The 15,881-nt window shown below is 34.7% G+C and overlaps 1 protein-coding gene across 4 annotated transcripts in view; it reads right to left on the bottom strand.

Annotated features, from left to right (window-relative positions):
- The window catches only part of LOC112980263 (chromodomain-helicase-DNA-binding protein 1), a 51,769-nt gene that overhangs the window by 13,759 nt on the left and 22,129 nt on the right, over positions 1-15,881 (bottom strand). For all 4 annotated transcript variants that reach the window (XM_064500581.1, XM_064500580.1, XM_064500584.1 and 1 more), the window contains exons 8-25: positions 15,294-15,519; positions 14,263-14,363; positions 13,834-14,012; positions 13,235-13,362; positions 12,704-12,920; positions 12,032-12,121; positions 11,040-11,230; positions 9,731-9,919; positions 9,220-9,382; positions 7,202-7,354; positions 6,820-6,891; positions 4,895-5,044; positions 4,047-4,195; positions 3,689-3,785; positions 3,500-3,595; positions 2,323-2,499; positions 1,997-2,157; positions 611-652 (exon numbers count right to left, since the gene is read on the bottom strand). In XM_064500581.1, coding sequence (XP_064356651.1) covers positions 611-652; positions 1,997-2,157; positions 2,323-2,499; positions 3,500-3,595; positions 3,689-3,785; positions 4,047-4,195; positions 4,895-5,044; positions 6,820-6,891; positions 7,202-7,354; positions 9,220-9,382; positions 9,731-9,919; positions 11,040-11,230; positions 12,032-12,121; positions 12,704-12,920; positions 13,235-13,362; positions 13,834-14,012; positions 14,263-14,363; positions 15,294-15,519 — 2,581 coding nt within the window. The remainder of the gene's footprint in view (positions 1-610; positions 653-1,996; positions 2,158-2,322; positions 2,500-3,499; positions 3,596-3,688; positions 3,786-4,046; positions 4,196-4,894; positions 5,045-6,819; positions 6,892-7,201; positions 7,355-9,219; positions 9,383-9,730; positions 9,920-11,039; positions 11,231-12,031; positions 12,122-12,703; positions 12,921-13,234; positions 13,363-13,833; positions 14,013-14,262; positions 14,364-15,293; positions 15,520-15,881) is intronic.

The following is a 15,881-nucleotide window of genomic DNA, read 5'->3' as shown; positions in this document are numbered from 1 at the left end:
ATAGAAAAATGACAAAAGAAAAGAAAGGAAATAATACAATTGATCCAGATACCAGAGGACAATACAACAAGAACTGTAAAGGACTAACTATACAACTTTGAATTACGTTACTGGGTATTTTTTAAAAAGAAAAGGAACTGTAACATGATCATATAGACTGTAAGTATTTTTTTAAGGAAAAGGAAGATAAGAAATTTTTCTCAAAAAATGGAGTAATACAAAAAACTTAAAAGAACGAACTGACAATAAGAAAATTGCAAAGCTACCTTTGGCAGTTATGGTGGATAAAACCATAGGCTTTCAACAGACTATCAAACAAGACAACTAAATGATTGTCACTAATACGGATTAAAAAAGACAACATGTAAAGTATAAGGAAAGAGCAAGCAGTCCTGCAAAACTGAGAGGTCTGGATTACTGGCTGTCTACATATATGCCGTATATGAAGAAAGGGAACTAAACTAAACTAAACTAAATTCACATTATAGTCAAGGCAACGGATTAGGTACAGTATTCTCTTCTCTTCGACGTAAGTCTTCTAGGTGTATTGTTCTAATTTTATGAAAACAAGGTTCCAAGTTACTACACAACTTTAATCACGTAAGTTTACCTTTCAAGGGGGCCACCGAACTTCTTGTAACTCTTGATAAACCTAGTAAAAGAAAATAATTTTACAGTATAAATATATGCTTAACTAACCACATTGGTTTTAAAACTGTATCAATACTTTTTTTTTTTTTTTTTTTTTTTAATACAACGCTATACAGACAATGGAAAGAAAATGAAAACTAGAGAGACTAGGGCAGCTTAGTATATCAAGATACACATTTAAAACCAGACTTGTATTTGGTTTAAGAACTGATACAAATAAAACAGTAGATGGTACAATTTATTTCTGAAATTACTTTATTATTTTCATGAGACAAAAGATTCAGCAACCAGATGTGTCCAACCGTAAAAAGTGAATGTAGATTTACAGTAAATAGAAAATTCAGACATTATGTTATGCCTCAGATAATAAAGAGGAGATAGCTGCAATTCAAGACAGATGATTTTAAGATTTAGGAAAACATGACATGAAAGATAAAAGAATGTTACTACCCTCAGAAAAAAATGGGGAAGGATGGAAAGAAGCCGGAAATATCCAGGACGCAGAGAGGGAATGAAATAAAAAAGGAATTTTCCTCAACAAACAAGAATCCAAGTTGCTAGCACAAGCACAAAAATAACCTTGTCAAAAGCTGCAATCCATTACGTTAGATGAAATGCAAAGGGAATACGAATCTTGTAAAGTTGTTTCTATAATCGAAAATATTTTGTAAACTTTAAAATATTTTAGAGAAACTGGAATACTTAAAATTCCTAAAACAAAGTAGTGTTTCACAAACCCATAAAGGTAAGCAAAAATGATTCTTCTTCCTCCTTCTACCACAAAATATTTTAAGTACCAAATACTGATGGGACCAACTGTACAGATTTATTAATGAAAAGGGATTTTGTACTTTTTAGTTTTAAAAAGCATTGTAACACATGAATTCAATTACAGCGTCAAGAAATCTAAAACAAAACAAAACCCACTCAATCTTTTATGTGTATCATGACAAAGATGTACATGCTCTTTCTTCAATCACCATTGATACTGACGTGAAGTAGAATATGTTGTTTATTCGGGGGGCAGAGGGAGCTCACCCATTGTAAAAACTGTGTTTTTTTGAAACCACTGTCTTCAAGGGATGCAGGGATTAGGAGTACATACATACTCAAAAAATCAAGAGTATTCTTCCAACATAATTTTATCTCTCACCAAAATGAATTCAAACTATAGTTCATTATGTCTGCACCACAAAGTACACAAGGTAAAACCTCAAATGCCTCGAATAAAAGTTTTCAACTAAATTCAGGAAAAATAAACTGTCTTTGCATTTACAAGCTCTAAAATGTTTTTAAACAATTTTGTTCTGTCCCATTAAACACGCATGTTCCTCCCCAATCTTACCGTCTAATCTCTGCGTCACTAAATCCTTTAATATTCTCTCGAGGAATAGTTCGTGGTCTTCCACGTTTTTTCGGCCGTTTTCTTTCGGAGATGGAGTCACTATCAGATCCAGAATATCTTCTGTTCCTACTGCGTCTTCCTTCACTTCCATTAAAGCTGATCTGGAATTTCAGAGCAAGTGGTTCAAAGCAACATAACTAAAATGCATGAATAAAGTTATCTAGCCTGTCAAAATATGTATGTTGGGGAGGGGGGAAGGCAATCCAAAAATACAAACTGAAACAACAGCAACACAAAAATGAAAGTCAATCAAAACCCAGAGATACCTGTTTTGCACAGTTTCTCATCCTTGGGAGCATATATATTTCTTCAAGTTCTTTTTGTCTTTCCTCCTCTTCTATTCTTCGTCGCTGGACTTCTGGAATGATTTCTTCCCAATTTCTTGAATTTCGTTCTGGTTCCAACTCAATGTCATCTTCATCCATATTGGAAAAGTTGGCCACCTTATGTATCAGAACAAATTCACCAAGTCAGTATGTAACTTTGTTTAAACAAAAGTCAGCAACTAAATTTCAGGAAAACTTAGTTCATGATGGCGTATTTTATACACAGGCACACACATGCTGAAAAGAATACACACGTATATGCAATTTATAAATTCAAAAGGCTTAATGAAACACTGTCTCTAATGAAAGTATTTTTATATGTGTGTATACACACACACACACACCACTCAACATGGCTGAATATAAAGATTAGAATCTTTCTTATTTAAAAGTTGACTAATATAGAAGCACAATGAAACAACCTCCTTGATAGCTGTATGATTATTATTTAATTTTCCTTAAAAGCAGGGCTAATGGCATGTGAATGCCTAAGTTGGTGTGAAACTCTCATAGTGAAGTTAACCATACATTAAAGTGCAGAAATCACAACAAGCTGCAAATAAATAATCAGCAGGAAGGCGATTTAATAGTCTACTGATCTAAACAACTATATGCTGCTTCGCATTTTTTTAAGCAAAACAAACCAATTTGGACACACTTAAATATATTTAATTGAACACTTAAAATATCTGGCATTCAAGTTTACTGAATTTTTGGGGCTGAAAGGAATTTCTCACAGTCATCAACCAAGCAACCCAAGCTTTATGTTTTGTTTTCAAAAGCACCACAAGCGCTTAACAACCTAAAGCATGAAGTAAAAAAACAGCCCTTTCCAGAATTCTCATCATTAAATCAACGATTAATACATTTGTAAATATATCCTCTTTTTTCCTTTTAGCAAAACATATTAGGTATTTTTAAATGTTTTTTCTGATGGTAATTATTCTGTATAGGTGAAAAGGCATTTTATGCAAAAAATATACAGTGTTGACTTATTGCAGCATCTGTTTCATAAGAACAAAGAAAAGATGGCTAGGTACGCAAAAGAAAACAGTAGCATTTATAAAGGGAAGTGTAATTACAGGAGGAGGAAGGGAGGGAGGGATCACAGCAATACCTTAAACTGGGAAAGCAGCTCATCTCCTACAGTTAATGGGCCTGGCTCATTTTCCCGTGTTTCAGCCCTCTTCAAGATTTCATCTATATCCATTTCCTGAAACAGAGTAAGTTTCTCTTTATAACAAAATAATTCATAGATATTTTTGGTTGTTATACCCATCAAATGTAGAAGCACTGTCCAATTTACCTGGGGTTCCTGTTCTTCCCCTTCAGGTTCTTTAAATAGTTCCTCAGCGCCAAACTTCAAAATTGCTGATAACTCTTCCTTATTAAATGGTGTTGAGCTGAAATACGGGAATTTCAGAAAAAAAATCTTATAGAATTTTTTCAAACTAGTATAATCGTGAGTCAATCAAGCTTGTACTTCACTTAAAAATAAAAGCTATATTTAATATGTAAATAAAGATGTGCAAAGACAATATACTTTGCACATCCCTTACTGCACATTTTTTGCCTTTTATTAACCAGCTCAAATAACCTGCATTTTTACTTGCTTGCCAAATATATTTAAGGGTAAATCGATATGGAGAAATATACAAATATACCTCGAAGGAGTAGAACCTGTATGTAGCACAGTTTTCCCTGTAGTGTCCATTCTCTGAATTACTAAATGATCTAACACCATCTTTTTCTTGGCTCTTTCAAGAATATCCTCTTCTACTGATCCTTTTGTGACTAGCCGATAAATATTAACCTATGTATAGTAAAAAACAAAAACAAAAAACTGTATTTACATATTCTCAAATTACATACGAAAACAATATTCAGAAAATTACCAAGCTTAACAAAAAAAGCCTTAAGCAACAATAGGGAAAAACATCAGTCTTGATTATGAATCTTCTGAATTTTATTAACCGGTTTCATTTACGAAATACTTGTTCAATCACATTACCATAGTCTCTGTATAACCCACTTAAAAACTAAAGAAATAAATTCTTAGATCTCTCTTCCATAAGCTGCAGAGATTAGGCATAAGCATGGCCATAAGCAAAAGCATCACATCTCTGATTTATTCCTTGATGTCTTCTGCAAGAAAGAAATCTGGAAAGAACTAGGAAATATTTCACTTTTAAGTAAAGGGGATGTGCCTGAAGAAACAGTTATTTTCTAGAACGACATGATACCAATGAATATGTGACAAACCCACAGCTCTCCTCCCTCCCCATCCGTATACATCTACAGCTGCTATACTGTCTCCCATAGAGGGAGATTTAAATAATTAAATAAATAATTTGGAGGAGCACTATTAACATTTTTAGACATACTAAGCAAATATTAGTTATTCTTAAAATACATGAAGACTGTGATGGCCCCCAAATGCAAAACAGACAGAAAACAGCTACTGTGTGGAACCCTCCTTCAGGTTTGGAGCTCAAAGCTGAAAGGTGTGTACCTGTTTCTTCTGTCCGATCCTATGGGCTCTAGCCTGCGCTTGCAGATCATTCTGTGGATTCCAGTCAGAATCAAATATAACTACAGTGTCAGCAGACGCCAAGTTTATACCTAATCCTCCAGCTCTGGTAGACAGTAAAAAGCAGAAGTCCTGAAATCATAAAATAAGAAATAGCTTTACACATGTTGGTTTTAATATTCTTCAGGGAACCCATATGATACTTGTTTATACATCCTGTGAATGAGACTACAAACTTAAATGCTATCAAACAGCCGTTCCACAGCTGAAGTCTCTTTAAGGATAAAGCAAACACTCCTACCAATTTCTCTTGTGAACAGTCATTGACTTCTCTGTGGTTTAAGGGAAGCAGCACCATAGAAGATAAGCACTAACCATCCCGGAGGAGGGGGTGGAGGAAGGGGAAAAACAATCAAACAAAGCACCAGCCAAAAGTACAAAACAACCTGCTGTTAAAGTCTTGTAGGTGCCAAAGTCCCTCATCAAAATTTTTTAAGAAAACTAAGCAGCCATGGCATAAGAGGGAAGACCCTCGGACATAAAAGTAACTGGTTAACTAAGAGACAGGAAGCAAGTGCTCTGCAGGGATCAATACTGTTAAAATGAAAATGGGATGAGCAATGAGATGACAAAATTTGCAGATGATACACAGTTACTCAGGGACAACTACAAAGGACTGCAGAAAGATCTTATGAAACAGGCATAAAACAGCATATGAAATTCAAGATAAAGTGAAACTGGAAAAAAGCATCCTAATTTTACATACAGAGACAGGTAACAGCAAATCATTACTGCTCAGGAACTGGTCCTTGGAGTTGTAGTACATATTTCCATGGAGACCTCAGTTTGGTAATGGCCAAAAAGCCATATGAAAAGTTACGAATTATTGAGAGAAAAGTAGAGAATAAACAGACACACAATTATGTTGCTGCACAAATCCGTAGTTTGCCTATGTTCTTGAATACCACGTGAGGTCTGGATTCCCCCCTTCATCTCAAAAGCTGTACAGTAGAACTGGCAAGATTTCAGAAAGAGGCAATGATGCCTGTACTAGAATTTAAAACTTCTGCATTTAACAAACATCTGCAGTTTAATGTTATGAAGTCAATTCCTTCCTCCCCAAACACAGCAGCAACTTAAGCTCAGCAGTAATTGACAAGTGCTATCCTTCCATTATCTCAAAAAACCCTGCCAGTGTAGGGCAGGGATCAAAGATGACTAAAGGTATGGCCTTGCTTCCATATTAGGAATATTAAATAAGCTAGGAACCTTCCAACACAGAAAAGAGAGAAGCTATAACAGAAACCTATAAAATTACAAGTAGGCTAGAAATCAGTCCTTCACTATTCTCTTCCAGGGCAAGGAACTAAGAGTCAACAGATGACGATAACAGAAGCCAGAGTTAAAGATGGTTGTATTTCACACACAGATATACGCAACTCAATTCTGCCCAGTGCCAAAGGGTGGTTTTGATGCTAAAGGCTTGCCTAAGGGTAGGAGTCTTGTAAAAATCATAGGATTAAGTCCTACACAACAACAAAGTTATGAAGCTAAATTTTTCAGTGCTTATACAGTACTTAAAATTACTTTGATAAAGAGCACTAAAAATATTAAAATATTGTAATTACTGATGATATTAATTCAACATCATCTTCATAAATTGTGTTCCTATTTAACCTCATCTTAGAAAAAATCTATCAGTTATAAAAATTATATTCCACGTAATAACAACAAAATGCATCCATCACGTTTCTCAGCCTCCAGTTTTTATGTAGTATTTGTTATAATTCTTAGGGATATATTCATTTTCCTAGGCAATTTCCCTAAATTTCTCCTAAGTATATTTCTCTGGAAAAAAATAAAGCTGAGTAGATTCCTTCCTTAAAAATACACAACTAATACCATACCTCTGATCCTTCTGCATTAAAATGATCCAGTGCTTGTTTCCTCAATTCCCCTTTTATTGATCCATCGAGTCTCTAAAGAGATTTAATACTACAGTTAAAAATGAATTCTTATACTATATTCTAATCAGAGTAACTTCAATTTCTCAGTTGCTAGAACAGTTACACGAGAAAACAAAAAACTCCAAACGCAGCAGTGTAACATTTTACACTTTTCCATCAGTCTTTTCCATCAGCTCCATTTCAAAATATCATTAAGCATGTAGCAATTGCCAGGCTTCCTGTACATAAAGATAAATTTATATAGACACCCCTACCCCCCAAAAAAGAGAGACAAAGGGACAAAAGACAGTAGGTTCTTGGCTACTACCAGCAAAATTCTTACCTGAAAGGGAAACTGGCGATACTTCAAATACTCTGCTAGGATGTCCAGCATCCTCACCATCTGAGAGAAAATCAAAACTCTGTTGCCACGTTCTCGTAGACGAATCAGTAGCTTGTCAAGAAGGATTAGTTTCCCGCTGCTACGTATTAAATGCTATAAAAACAATATAAATATATATTAAAGAGTAAGTTCACCTCAACACTAATACACACTGCAATTGGTTAAACATTCATTTTAGGTTTGCTTTCTTGTCTACTGGTATGGGAAGAATGATAGAAATCCTGACATTTCTTTAAAAAATGTTTTAATACGTAAACATGATATACATGCTCCTAGAACTAACGTACACATTCAGGTGACCATACTACACTGCTATAGAGATTGACTACTATGCAGCATTAACTGATCCTGAAAGTTTAATCAGGAATTAGCAAGTGCCCTGGTCTTGTAAAAAGGCGTTATAAAAGCACTGAGTACTTTAACTGAAGTCAACAGCAGTACTGAGCAGCATATTTTTAAAGGAAATGCATTTCTCAGCTCCTGCTCATAAAACAGCATCTTAACAATCCACTAAAGTGTTAAGTAAATATATGGAGCTACAAAACAGAGCAGTTAAGGTGTAGGCTCTAGCTCTTTTCTGCCAAGTAAACAATAACTTTTCATAGTCAACAAAATACTTGAGATTATTAAGAAAAGGGACTACTTTATTACTATTTTCTCCTCACTTCCCATCTTATGAACAGGAACAGGCACTGCTGCCTCATCTTGTAAGTGTTCTTAGAAAATGCCTATCACTCAAGTCTCTCATGCAAGATAAAGTCAGAAGAATCTTGTTTGTGGAGTCTAATAGGCTTTAGGTAGCCTACAATGTTAAGCCTTCACAGCTCCACTGGGAATAACTAGAACAAAAACTCTAGTGCACATGGAATTTAATGTCGAAAACTTTAGGCCTCTTTAACTTCAGGAGGCTCAGGATACAATTCTGGTGAGTGAAAAATTTGGAGTTAGGCACTTTTATTCTTTATGCCAGAAAGGAGGAGGAGATTTTGTTCAGAATTAGAGCTAACAAAGCTTATTAAGATGGGTGAAGGAAGTCATTGTTAATTGTATGCAATTATCAGAAAGAATGGCTGAACACTTCTGATGAGTTTAATTATAGTTTAGTCATACAGTATGCCAAGTTGTAAGTAAAATATCCTTTAGCTTGAAACCACAAGCTGTCACTGCACAATCCAGGACTTTTCCCAAAAGTATTTATATTATCAACTTCAAAGCTTACAGAAAAAATTAACTTTAGAAATATTTATGTTGGTATAAACTGCATCAAATGTTACCAGTTTTTATCTGTTGCAGTGGTTCTCAACAGTTTTAATACAAAGATTAGTTAATCTATACCAAAAAAAAAAAACCCCACAGACCATCCTCAGTAGTGATGCTATAGGTGTCTTCATTCATAACAATAACAGCAAAAATCATAATAAGCTTTGGCTGTTTTTTTTACTTTTACTTCCTTTCACTTTGGCTGTTTGCAGGCATACAGAGAACAGTGCTTCATTATAAGAAAAAAAACAAAACAAAACCTTAAAAACATTCTGCAGATCACTTTCAGCTATCACATGGATTGCTGATGTACCGCTACCAGTGCCATGCATTTGTATTTATATTACATTTACCTGTTTAACTACTATTTTTTTTTAAATCTGTGTTTAAATAGGTCTTAAATTTATTTTATCTGAAAACACACAGCCTATTTCAAATTATTTCCTTTTTATTTTGATCATAATTAAAATCAGGGATATTTTATTTAGTAATGGTCTATTATTCAGTTCTAATTAAGAAACAAAAAAAATCAATTTACTTCCCTGTAAAACTCAGAATGAGCACTTTATAGGTTCTTTCTTAATATACTTTAATAAGAACAAATAAATTGCTTCAACAGTATAAAACTACTTTATACACATTACAGATGAAAAACAGAGTTCTGTTTTGCAATTTAAAAAAAATGAAAGTGGTATTACCTGTAAGGCCTCCTGTTTATTATAGAATTCATTATCATCTGGTGGTTTAATGAGGTAGCAATGGTTACAACACTTCTTGAGTTCCATCATGATGTTCAAAAAGCCTGACGTACTGCCTTTTGAACCTTTACTCAGGGCTTTATAATTCCTGGTTAAAATCCACCTATGATACAGAATGTATAGCGTAAATAATTTCTAACCGTATGTGGAATTAAGATACATGTACGCTTTCAAAATAGAAGAAAACTGAAGAGAAAAAGCAGCTCCTGAAAAAAAAAGTACAAATATGCCATACAACAGAAGCTAAATGAACGAAGATTAGACCAGTGTAATTTTTAAGCCTTTGCTTCATGGAATTTCATTATGGTAAAAAATCCTGAAAGGTATTAGGTTTTTACTTTTTCTTGCTTCACCTGAAGCTCAATCGTATCACAAAAAATATTAAACTTCAGTAATTTGCAGGTAGCTGTATTATTTAAAAAAGCAGGATTTAAATAATGTCATTTCTTACTTGTAATATTGCTTCTGCAATGCACTCATTTCCATCCTCAAAATTTGTTCAACCTTAGCAGGTAAAGACTTTTCTACATCTTTTTTAACTCTTCTCAGTAGAAATGGTTCAAGTTCTTTGTGAAGACTTGCATAACCAAACTCTCTGCCTTTGCCATGCTCCTCTTCAAAATCTTCCCAGGAAGAAAACCTTCAGCATAAGAGAATGAGTCACTACGAGAATCACTATGAAAACAGTGATGTAGTGTGAATGATCTGAAGAAGCAACAGTCAAGGAGAAACAGAACACAAACACACGAAGCCCATAAATATACCACATATACACACACACATATGGACTTCTTCCCCAGTCCCTCCATTTCATTTTCATCTTGCAAGAAATTTAAAGTACTCTCCCTGTAAATAGAAATATAGAAGTTTCCAAACACTTTTGCAGAATTAGAACTAAACTACTGAATTTGAATTTCCCCAGTGGAAACTCGACATTTTACCTTGTCTGCAAGGAAACCCTGACAGATGGTTGCAGAAATTCTATTGTATTTATTAAGAGTCACATGAAAAATAGCTGCATGGCTGGAAAAGAGCACATGAGAACAGACCACTTCACATACTTTTTGCAGCTTGTATGGAACAGCTGAAAGGTGATTACCTCCTGATATGTGCTAACAGACTAAGAGAAAGGACTTGTACCAGATGAAGAATGCGTGCTAGATAACAACTTTATTAGTTGTGCTTGTAAAGTTCTGAAGAAGTCAATGCAAAGCATAGCTCCCAAACTAACTGGAGCTGTGATGCTTTGCTTTTACAAGATACCTGATAAGAACATGTGCTTAGAGTTCTCATTTACCCTAGACATAAACATAAGGTCAACACAACATAAGGTCAATAAAGTAAACCTATTGTACACAAACCACATGGGCAAACTATCTATGCGATTGAACTACTGGGTATCGGGTATCTTGGTACAAACTTGCTTTCATTAACGACACTAACAGAGAAAAGAAGATATCCTCAACCCCATTCTATTCCTCCAGAGTAAATCCATCTGGTCTCCCTTTTAGACTACGACAAAGCATCTTTTCAGGACTCTGACCCATACATCGCTCCATCTTTTTTGTGGACTGGTAAAACAGAAAAAAGTAACAATTGCTACTAGAACTATTTATCAAGAGCAGCATGAAAGATGTGTGTACCTGCTTTATACAAAATATTTAAAATATTTTATGTGATTCTCTCAATCACTACAATATTCCACAGTAAGAAACTTCAGAAAAAATTATTAACACAGATCATGTAAAACTCTTTCTTACTTTTCTGGCATGATGAAGTGGAGCAAAGACCAAAGCTCTTTGAGGGAGTTTTGCAGAGGGGTTCCAGTAATAAGAAGACGATGGTTAGACTTAAAGTCTATTAAAGTCTTGTACAGAAGGGAATCGTCATTTTTTAAACGATGAGCTTCATCAACTCCTATAAATGCCCAATTCAGACCACCAAGGAACGACTTAAAAGAAATGGAGGTAGGGAGGGGGGAGAGAAAACATTATACTAATAAGCATATTATGTAATTTCTGGCATTTTATATCAGGCTACAAATACCATCACTTTATTTTAACAAAGTATGGACACCTACGTGTCTAGGCACCTAAATTTGCTGGATTCAAAAAAAGGCTATGCGAGCATCCCAAGAAAGTACACACTAAGTTTAAAAGGAAAAAAGGCCAAAAAGCTGATCTATATTAATTTCCACGTGACAGAAAGAAATGACTATTGACCTTCTTCCCAACATGTACAAACAACAACAACAACAAAAAGTAAAAACGTTTTGCTCATTGGCTTTCTGCAAAACTTTTGGTACACTATTGGAAGCTGTAATGATAACTGTGTGTGACCATCATGGAGACTGCTATACAAATACAAAACATATGGGATTTCAGAGTTCTAAATCACAGATGTCAGGGCTGGAGGGCTGGTTTGCTTTTTCAGTTCCTTGATGATGGTCTATAAGGAAGGAGAGTGCTTCAAGATGGAAATTGATTACTACAGTAATGAGAAGCCCAAACAAACTGAAGAAAAAAAGTGTCACCCACTCAATGAAATGGAAGGGGGGGCAGGGGCAGAAAGCCTCACCACATAGACAGAAAATCTGAAAGCGCTTAAAGAAAACTCTACTGTCCTACTTCTGAAAGCAAAGCTGTCAAATTCCCCATGCATTTAATGATCCAGAACCCAAACATGCGTAACCGTAAAGGAGTTCTGCACTGGACAAGTGATTGCATCTCCCTGAAGAAGTAAGTGCAATTACCTTATCCTTCAGCAAGATTTCATAAGTTGTTAGAAGTATATTAAATTTTAATCGCTTGGTCTGTGGATGCATCCATTCATGAGTTCTTATCTACAAAGAGAATTAAGTGAACTGTAGGCTATAGAAACACAGTCTTATTGATTGGGATGATTTCAAGCACTACAGCAATATTAATTGTTAACTGACACACAATAACTTGATCACCAAACAGAAGCACAGCACACTAACATATGCAGGACTGCAAGTCCAAGCTCTCTAAGGCCCCAAGATTTTTTTTTAAACTTATGAAGAAATAGCAAAAAGTTTCTGTAAAACATTTTTTTTTACTTTAATGGATGAGGTTACTTACATCCCTCCTTCACAAAACCAAATTAAGATTATGGTGGTCTTACTTTTTTTTTTAAGCACCTAAATAATTCCATGGCAAAACACATTTTATTTTTCAAATGCAAGTTTGCATTTTTAATCCTTTCTATTAGTTAGCAGGAAGGCAATCATGTTTATATTAGATCAAAATCTAAGCTTTCACTTTTCTTTCTAATGACACACACTGTTTTCAAATCGGTATTTTCTCATTCCTAACCAAAAATACTGAAGAGTAACAGAAGACAAGAGCATGAAATAAGTCTTGTTTACCGATAAGCTTTTTCAATGATGCAAAGAAATACTCACCATATTTCTGCTAGTTATATCTCCTAAGTAAACCACAGCATTCATCTGAGGAGCCCAAGTCTGAATCTCTCTTTGCCAAGATGTCAAGGTAGAAAGTGGCACGACCAGCAAGAAAGGTCCATACAGTTGATGTTCATGAAACAGGTAGTTCAGAAAAGAAATTGTTTGTATTGTTTTACCCAGACCCATTTCATCCGCAAGAATACAACTATTCCCTCTAAAAAAAAGAAAGAGCAAAATGGACAAGAATAAATTATTATTTTTGAGCATAAAAACACTCATACAAATTTTCAAGACTTTGCAACTGTAAATCTTGAAGTCTCTTTTGATACAGTTAGAAGCAATTTCAAAAACCACATAACACATTTTAGCATACTACTTATTTTTCAAGTATGTTTAACAAAAAGCTTGCACATATTCCTTGCATGCCTACTTTAAAATTATAAAACTAATATTGATCTTTCAGAGGTGTGCTTTGTTTTAACATACAATCTTACAACTGGCAAACAGCAAAATTCAGACTATACTTACTTGCACCATGAGTGAGCAAGCCAGTTCAGTCCATTTAACTGATAATCTCTTAATTCTAAACTCTCATGCCCTCCAATATAAGGTGGTTGCTTCTTTAGTGCAACAAACCTTGGCCTCTGTTTTAGAACCTGTCAAAAGGAAATTGAGCATCAGTCCTACCACTAACAGAAGTTACCAAAATGTTTTCCTACAGAAAGAACATAGTAGCAGAAATCTGTTGGGTCACCGTATCTAGTCTTTATCCATCACAGACAATTAGGCCATAGAGCAACACCTGAAATTAGTTTGATTGCTGCTCTAAATTCCACGACAGGAATGATATTAACGCATTCACAGAGATTACTCTTAAAACAAATGAAACTAAACTCCATCTACGAACGCCAGTAAAAAAAGCAAGGGACAAACATCTACAAAAAGCTATTCTCAGCAGCGATACTCACTGTCTCTCTCTCTCTATACACACACACACCCCTCATTAATATTACTCTGAGCAACATACAAAATAATATATAATATGCATGTTATTTCCAGATGCATAAAATACTTTCACACTTTTACTATCACAACTGACTATAAACCCATTACAATTACACACTCACCTTGCAGTCCTTAAAGGGAGTGGTCTTGGATTGATTTCTGCTAAAATACTCATCAATGCGGGCCTGAAATTTTTTAGCAATGAGAGCACCATCTTCCCAGCTACATTCTGAATAAGGCAGACCCTGCCATTTGCAATAGTAATCTGGATATCCAGCTGCTGATTTCTGATTTGAATGAGCTGCAGAAATGCATCAGAGATATCAGATCAGTATTTTCCGTCTGTATTTTAAGAAAACACTCATTTTACATAAGACAACTTAAATTAGTTTCACAACAAAGAAAGTAGGACAACTTTTTATCAGAAGTTTTGTTTTGCATTAAAATGTTAGTCATATCAATACTCTAAATTTAAACTACAAATGCAATATACAAGCAATAACCATGTAATATTCTCAACACTATTTTCTGTCTGCAAGTTTGTCACATACCAATTATTCTTTCCACTATTTGATATTGTTTATGTAGATCATCTGTAAGTTCCTGCTGGCAGTTATAATATTCCACATCTTCTGGAGAAGCATTTTTCAGCCTGAAATGGGAATTTATTTACAGTACTTATTACATTGTGTAGTTCTAAAACTAAGAAAATTTGGCAACTCTAAAGCTCTGAACGTAAGCACCACAGGAATGCTTCTTAGAGAACTTCTTTGAAGCGGCTACAACTCAGAAATTCCTGATATAAAAGTGTTCTATCTGGCCTACGTGCCTCATCATTAATGACTGAGAAAGCATATCACAAGACCCTACAGCTTGTACTAATCATGCAGATAAATCAGAACATCTATTCTCAACAGTGCACAGTGTACTTCACAGGATATTTTCACGGAACATCATCAGGGATGGCTCACTCTATAAGACTCCATCTTACGAGTAAGAGTCTCTAAAAATCCCACCAGTGTTCATAGAGGATTTTAATATTTTAATCAAATTGAACATCAAAAACACAGCATTAAAATGTAGAGATTTCTTCAGTTCTTGGCTCTTAGGCTTTGAGAGAAGTTTGAGCCAAGAAAACTAAATACTTGGCAAAATGCTCTCTGCATTGATTCCTGAAGAACTCTGATCAAAACATAACTACAAAACTAGTAAAAGAGGTAAGACTTTTTTTTCCCCCTTTATTTATTTTTTAAAACACCCATCTTGTGCAAACTTCATTTATAACAGACACACAAAAATTTAGGTGCAGAAGCTGCTTACTTAGAGGTCCAATTTTACATGATGCATAAGTATTCTCACCTGCTCAACAAAAAAGTCTGCATGCTCAGAATCCTACAGGATCGTAAGGTTTTAGGGAGGCCTTAATTTATTTATTTATTTATTTTTAAGTTTTTGTCTTCTTGTTGTATTGACACTTGAAATCATGCCCTCACAAAGAGGTAACAGGTCTCACAGAAACACAATAAAACATCTATACTGTTATAAAAATATATAACATAGAAATAGTTATAAAAATATTCACCATCGTTTTGTTTCCTGATCCTTTTTCTTATAATTGTCCAGTTTCTTCATTCCTTTAACATTTTGTTGCTTCAGCGTTTCCTCAGTTTCCCAAGTATTATGGATGTGGGACCAGCCTTTCCATTTAATAAGATATTGTACTTCTCCTGGCTCCTTGGACTTTTCAAACCCAGCATTTGGATCGCCATCTGCCTCGACTGCATAGATGGTGGTTGCAGCACCTGTGGCTGAGAAGGAAACCATACCATAAACCTTAATTAAGTGTGCACTGCCATTAATTAACCAATAAGAAATGTGCTGTAGAAAGCAGTGATGCTTTTAAATGAATTATATCTACAGCTCTCATGTAATTACTCTTATTTGAACAATTATGATATAGATATGCTAACACACGCACAAGAAGTCAAAAGAAAAAAAAAATCAAAAAAGTAACCAAAACACCTCTGTATCTAACCTCTAATATCGCATCTTTTCTTACTAGAATTTTCTTAGTATTCCTAGTTTCTCTAGCAATCCCCAAGGAATGCTCCGTTAACATTACTTGCTGTCTTCCCCGCTACATCCTTCTCATCTCTGAATGTACATTAGA

Source organism: Dromaius novaehollandiae, chromosome W, assembly GCF_036370855.1.
Source record: "Dromaius novaehollandiae isolate bDroNov1 chromosome W, bDroNov1.hap1, whole genome shotgun sequence".
In the NCBI taxonomy this organism is placed as follows: Eukaryota; Metazoa; Chordata; class Aves; order Casuariiformes; family Dromaiidae; genus Dromaius; species Dromaius novaehollandiae.
Note: the sequence above shows the minus strand (reverse complement) of the source record. Positions and strands in the feature narration are given on the sequence as shown.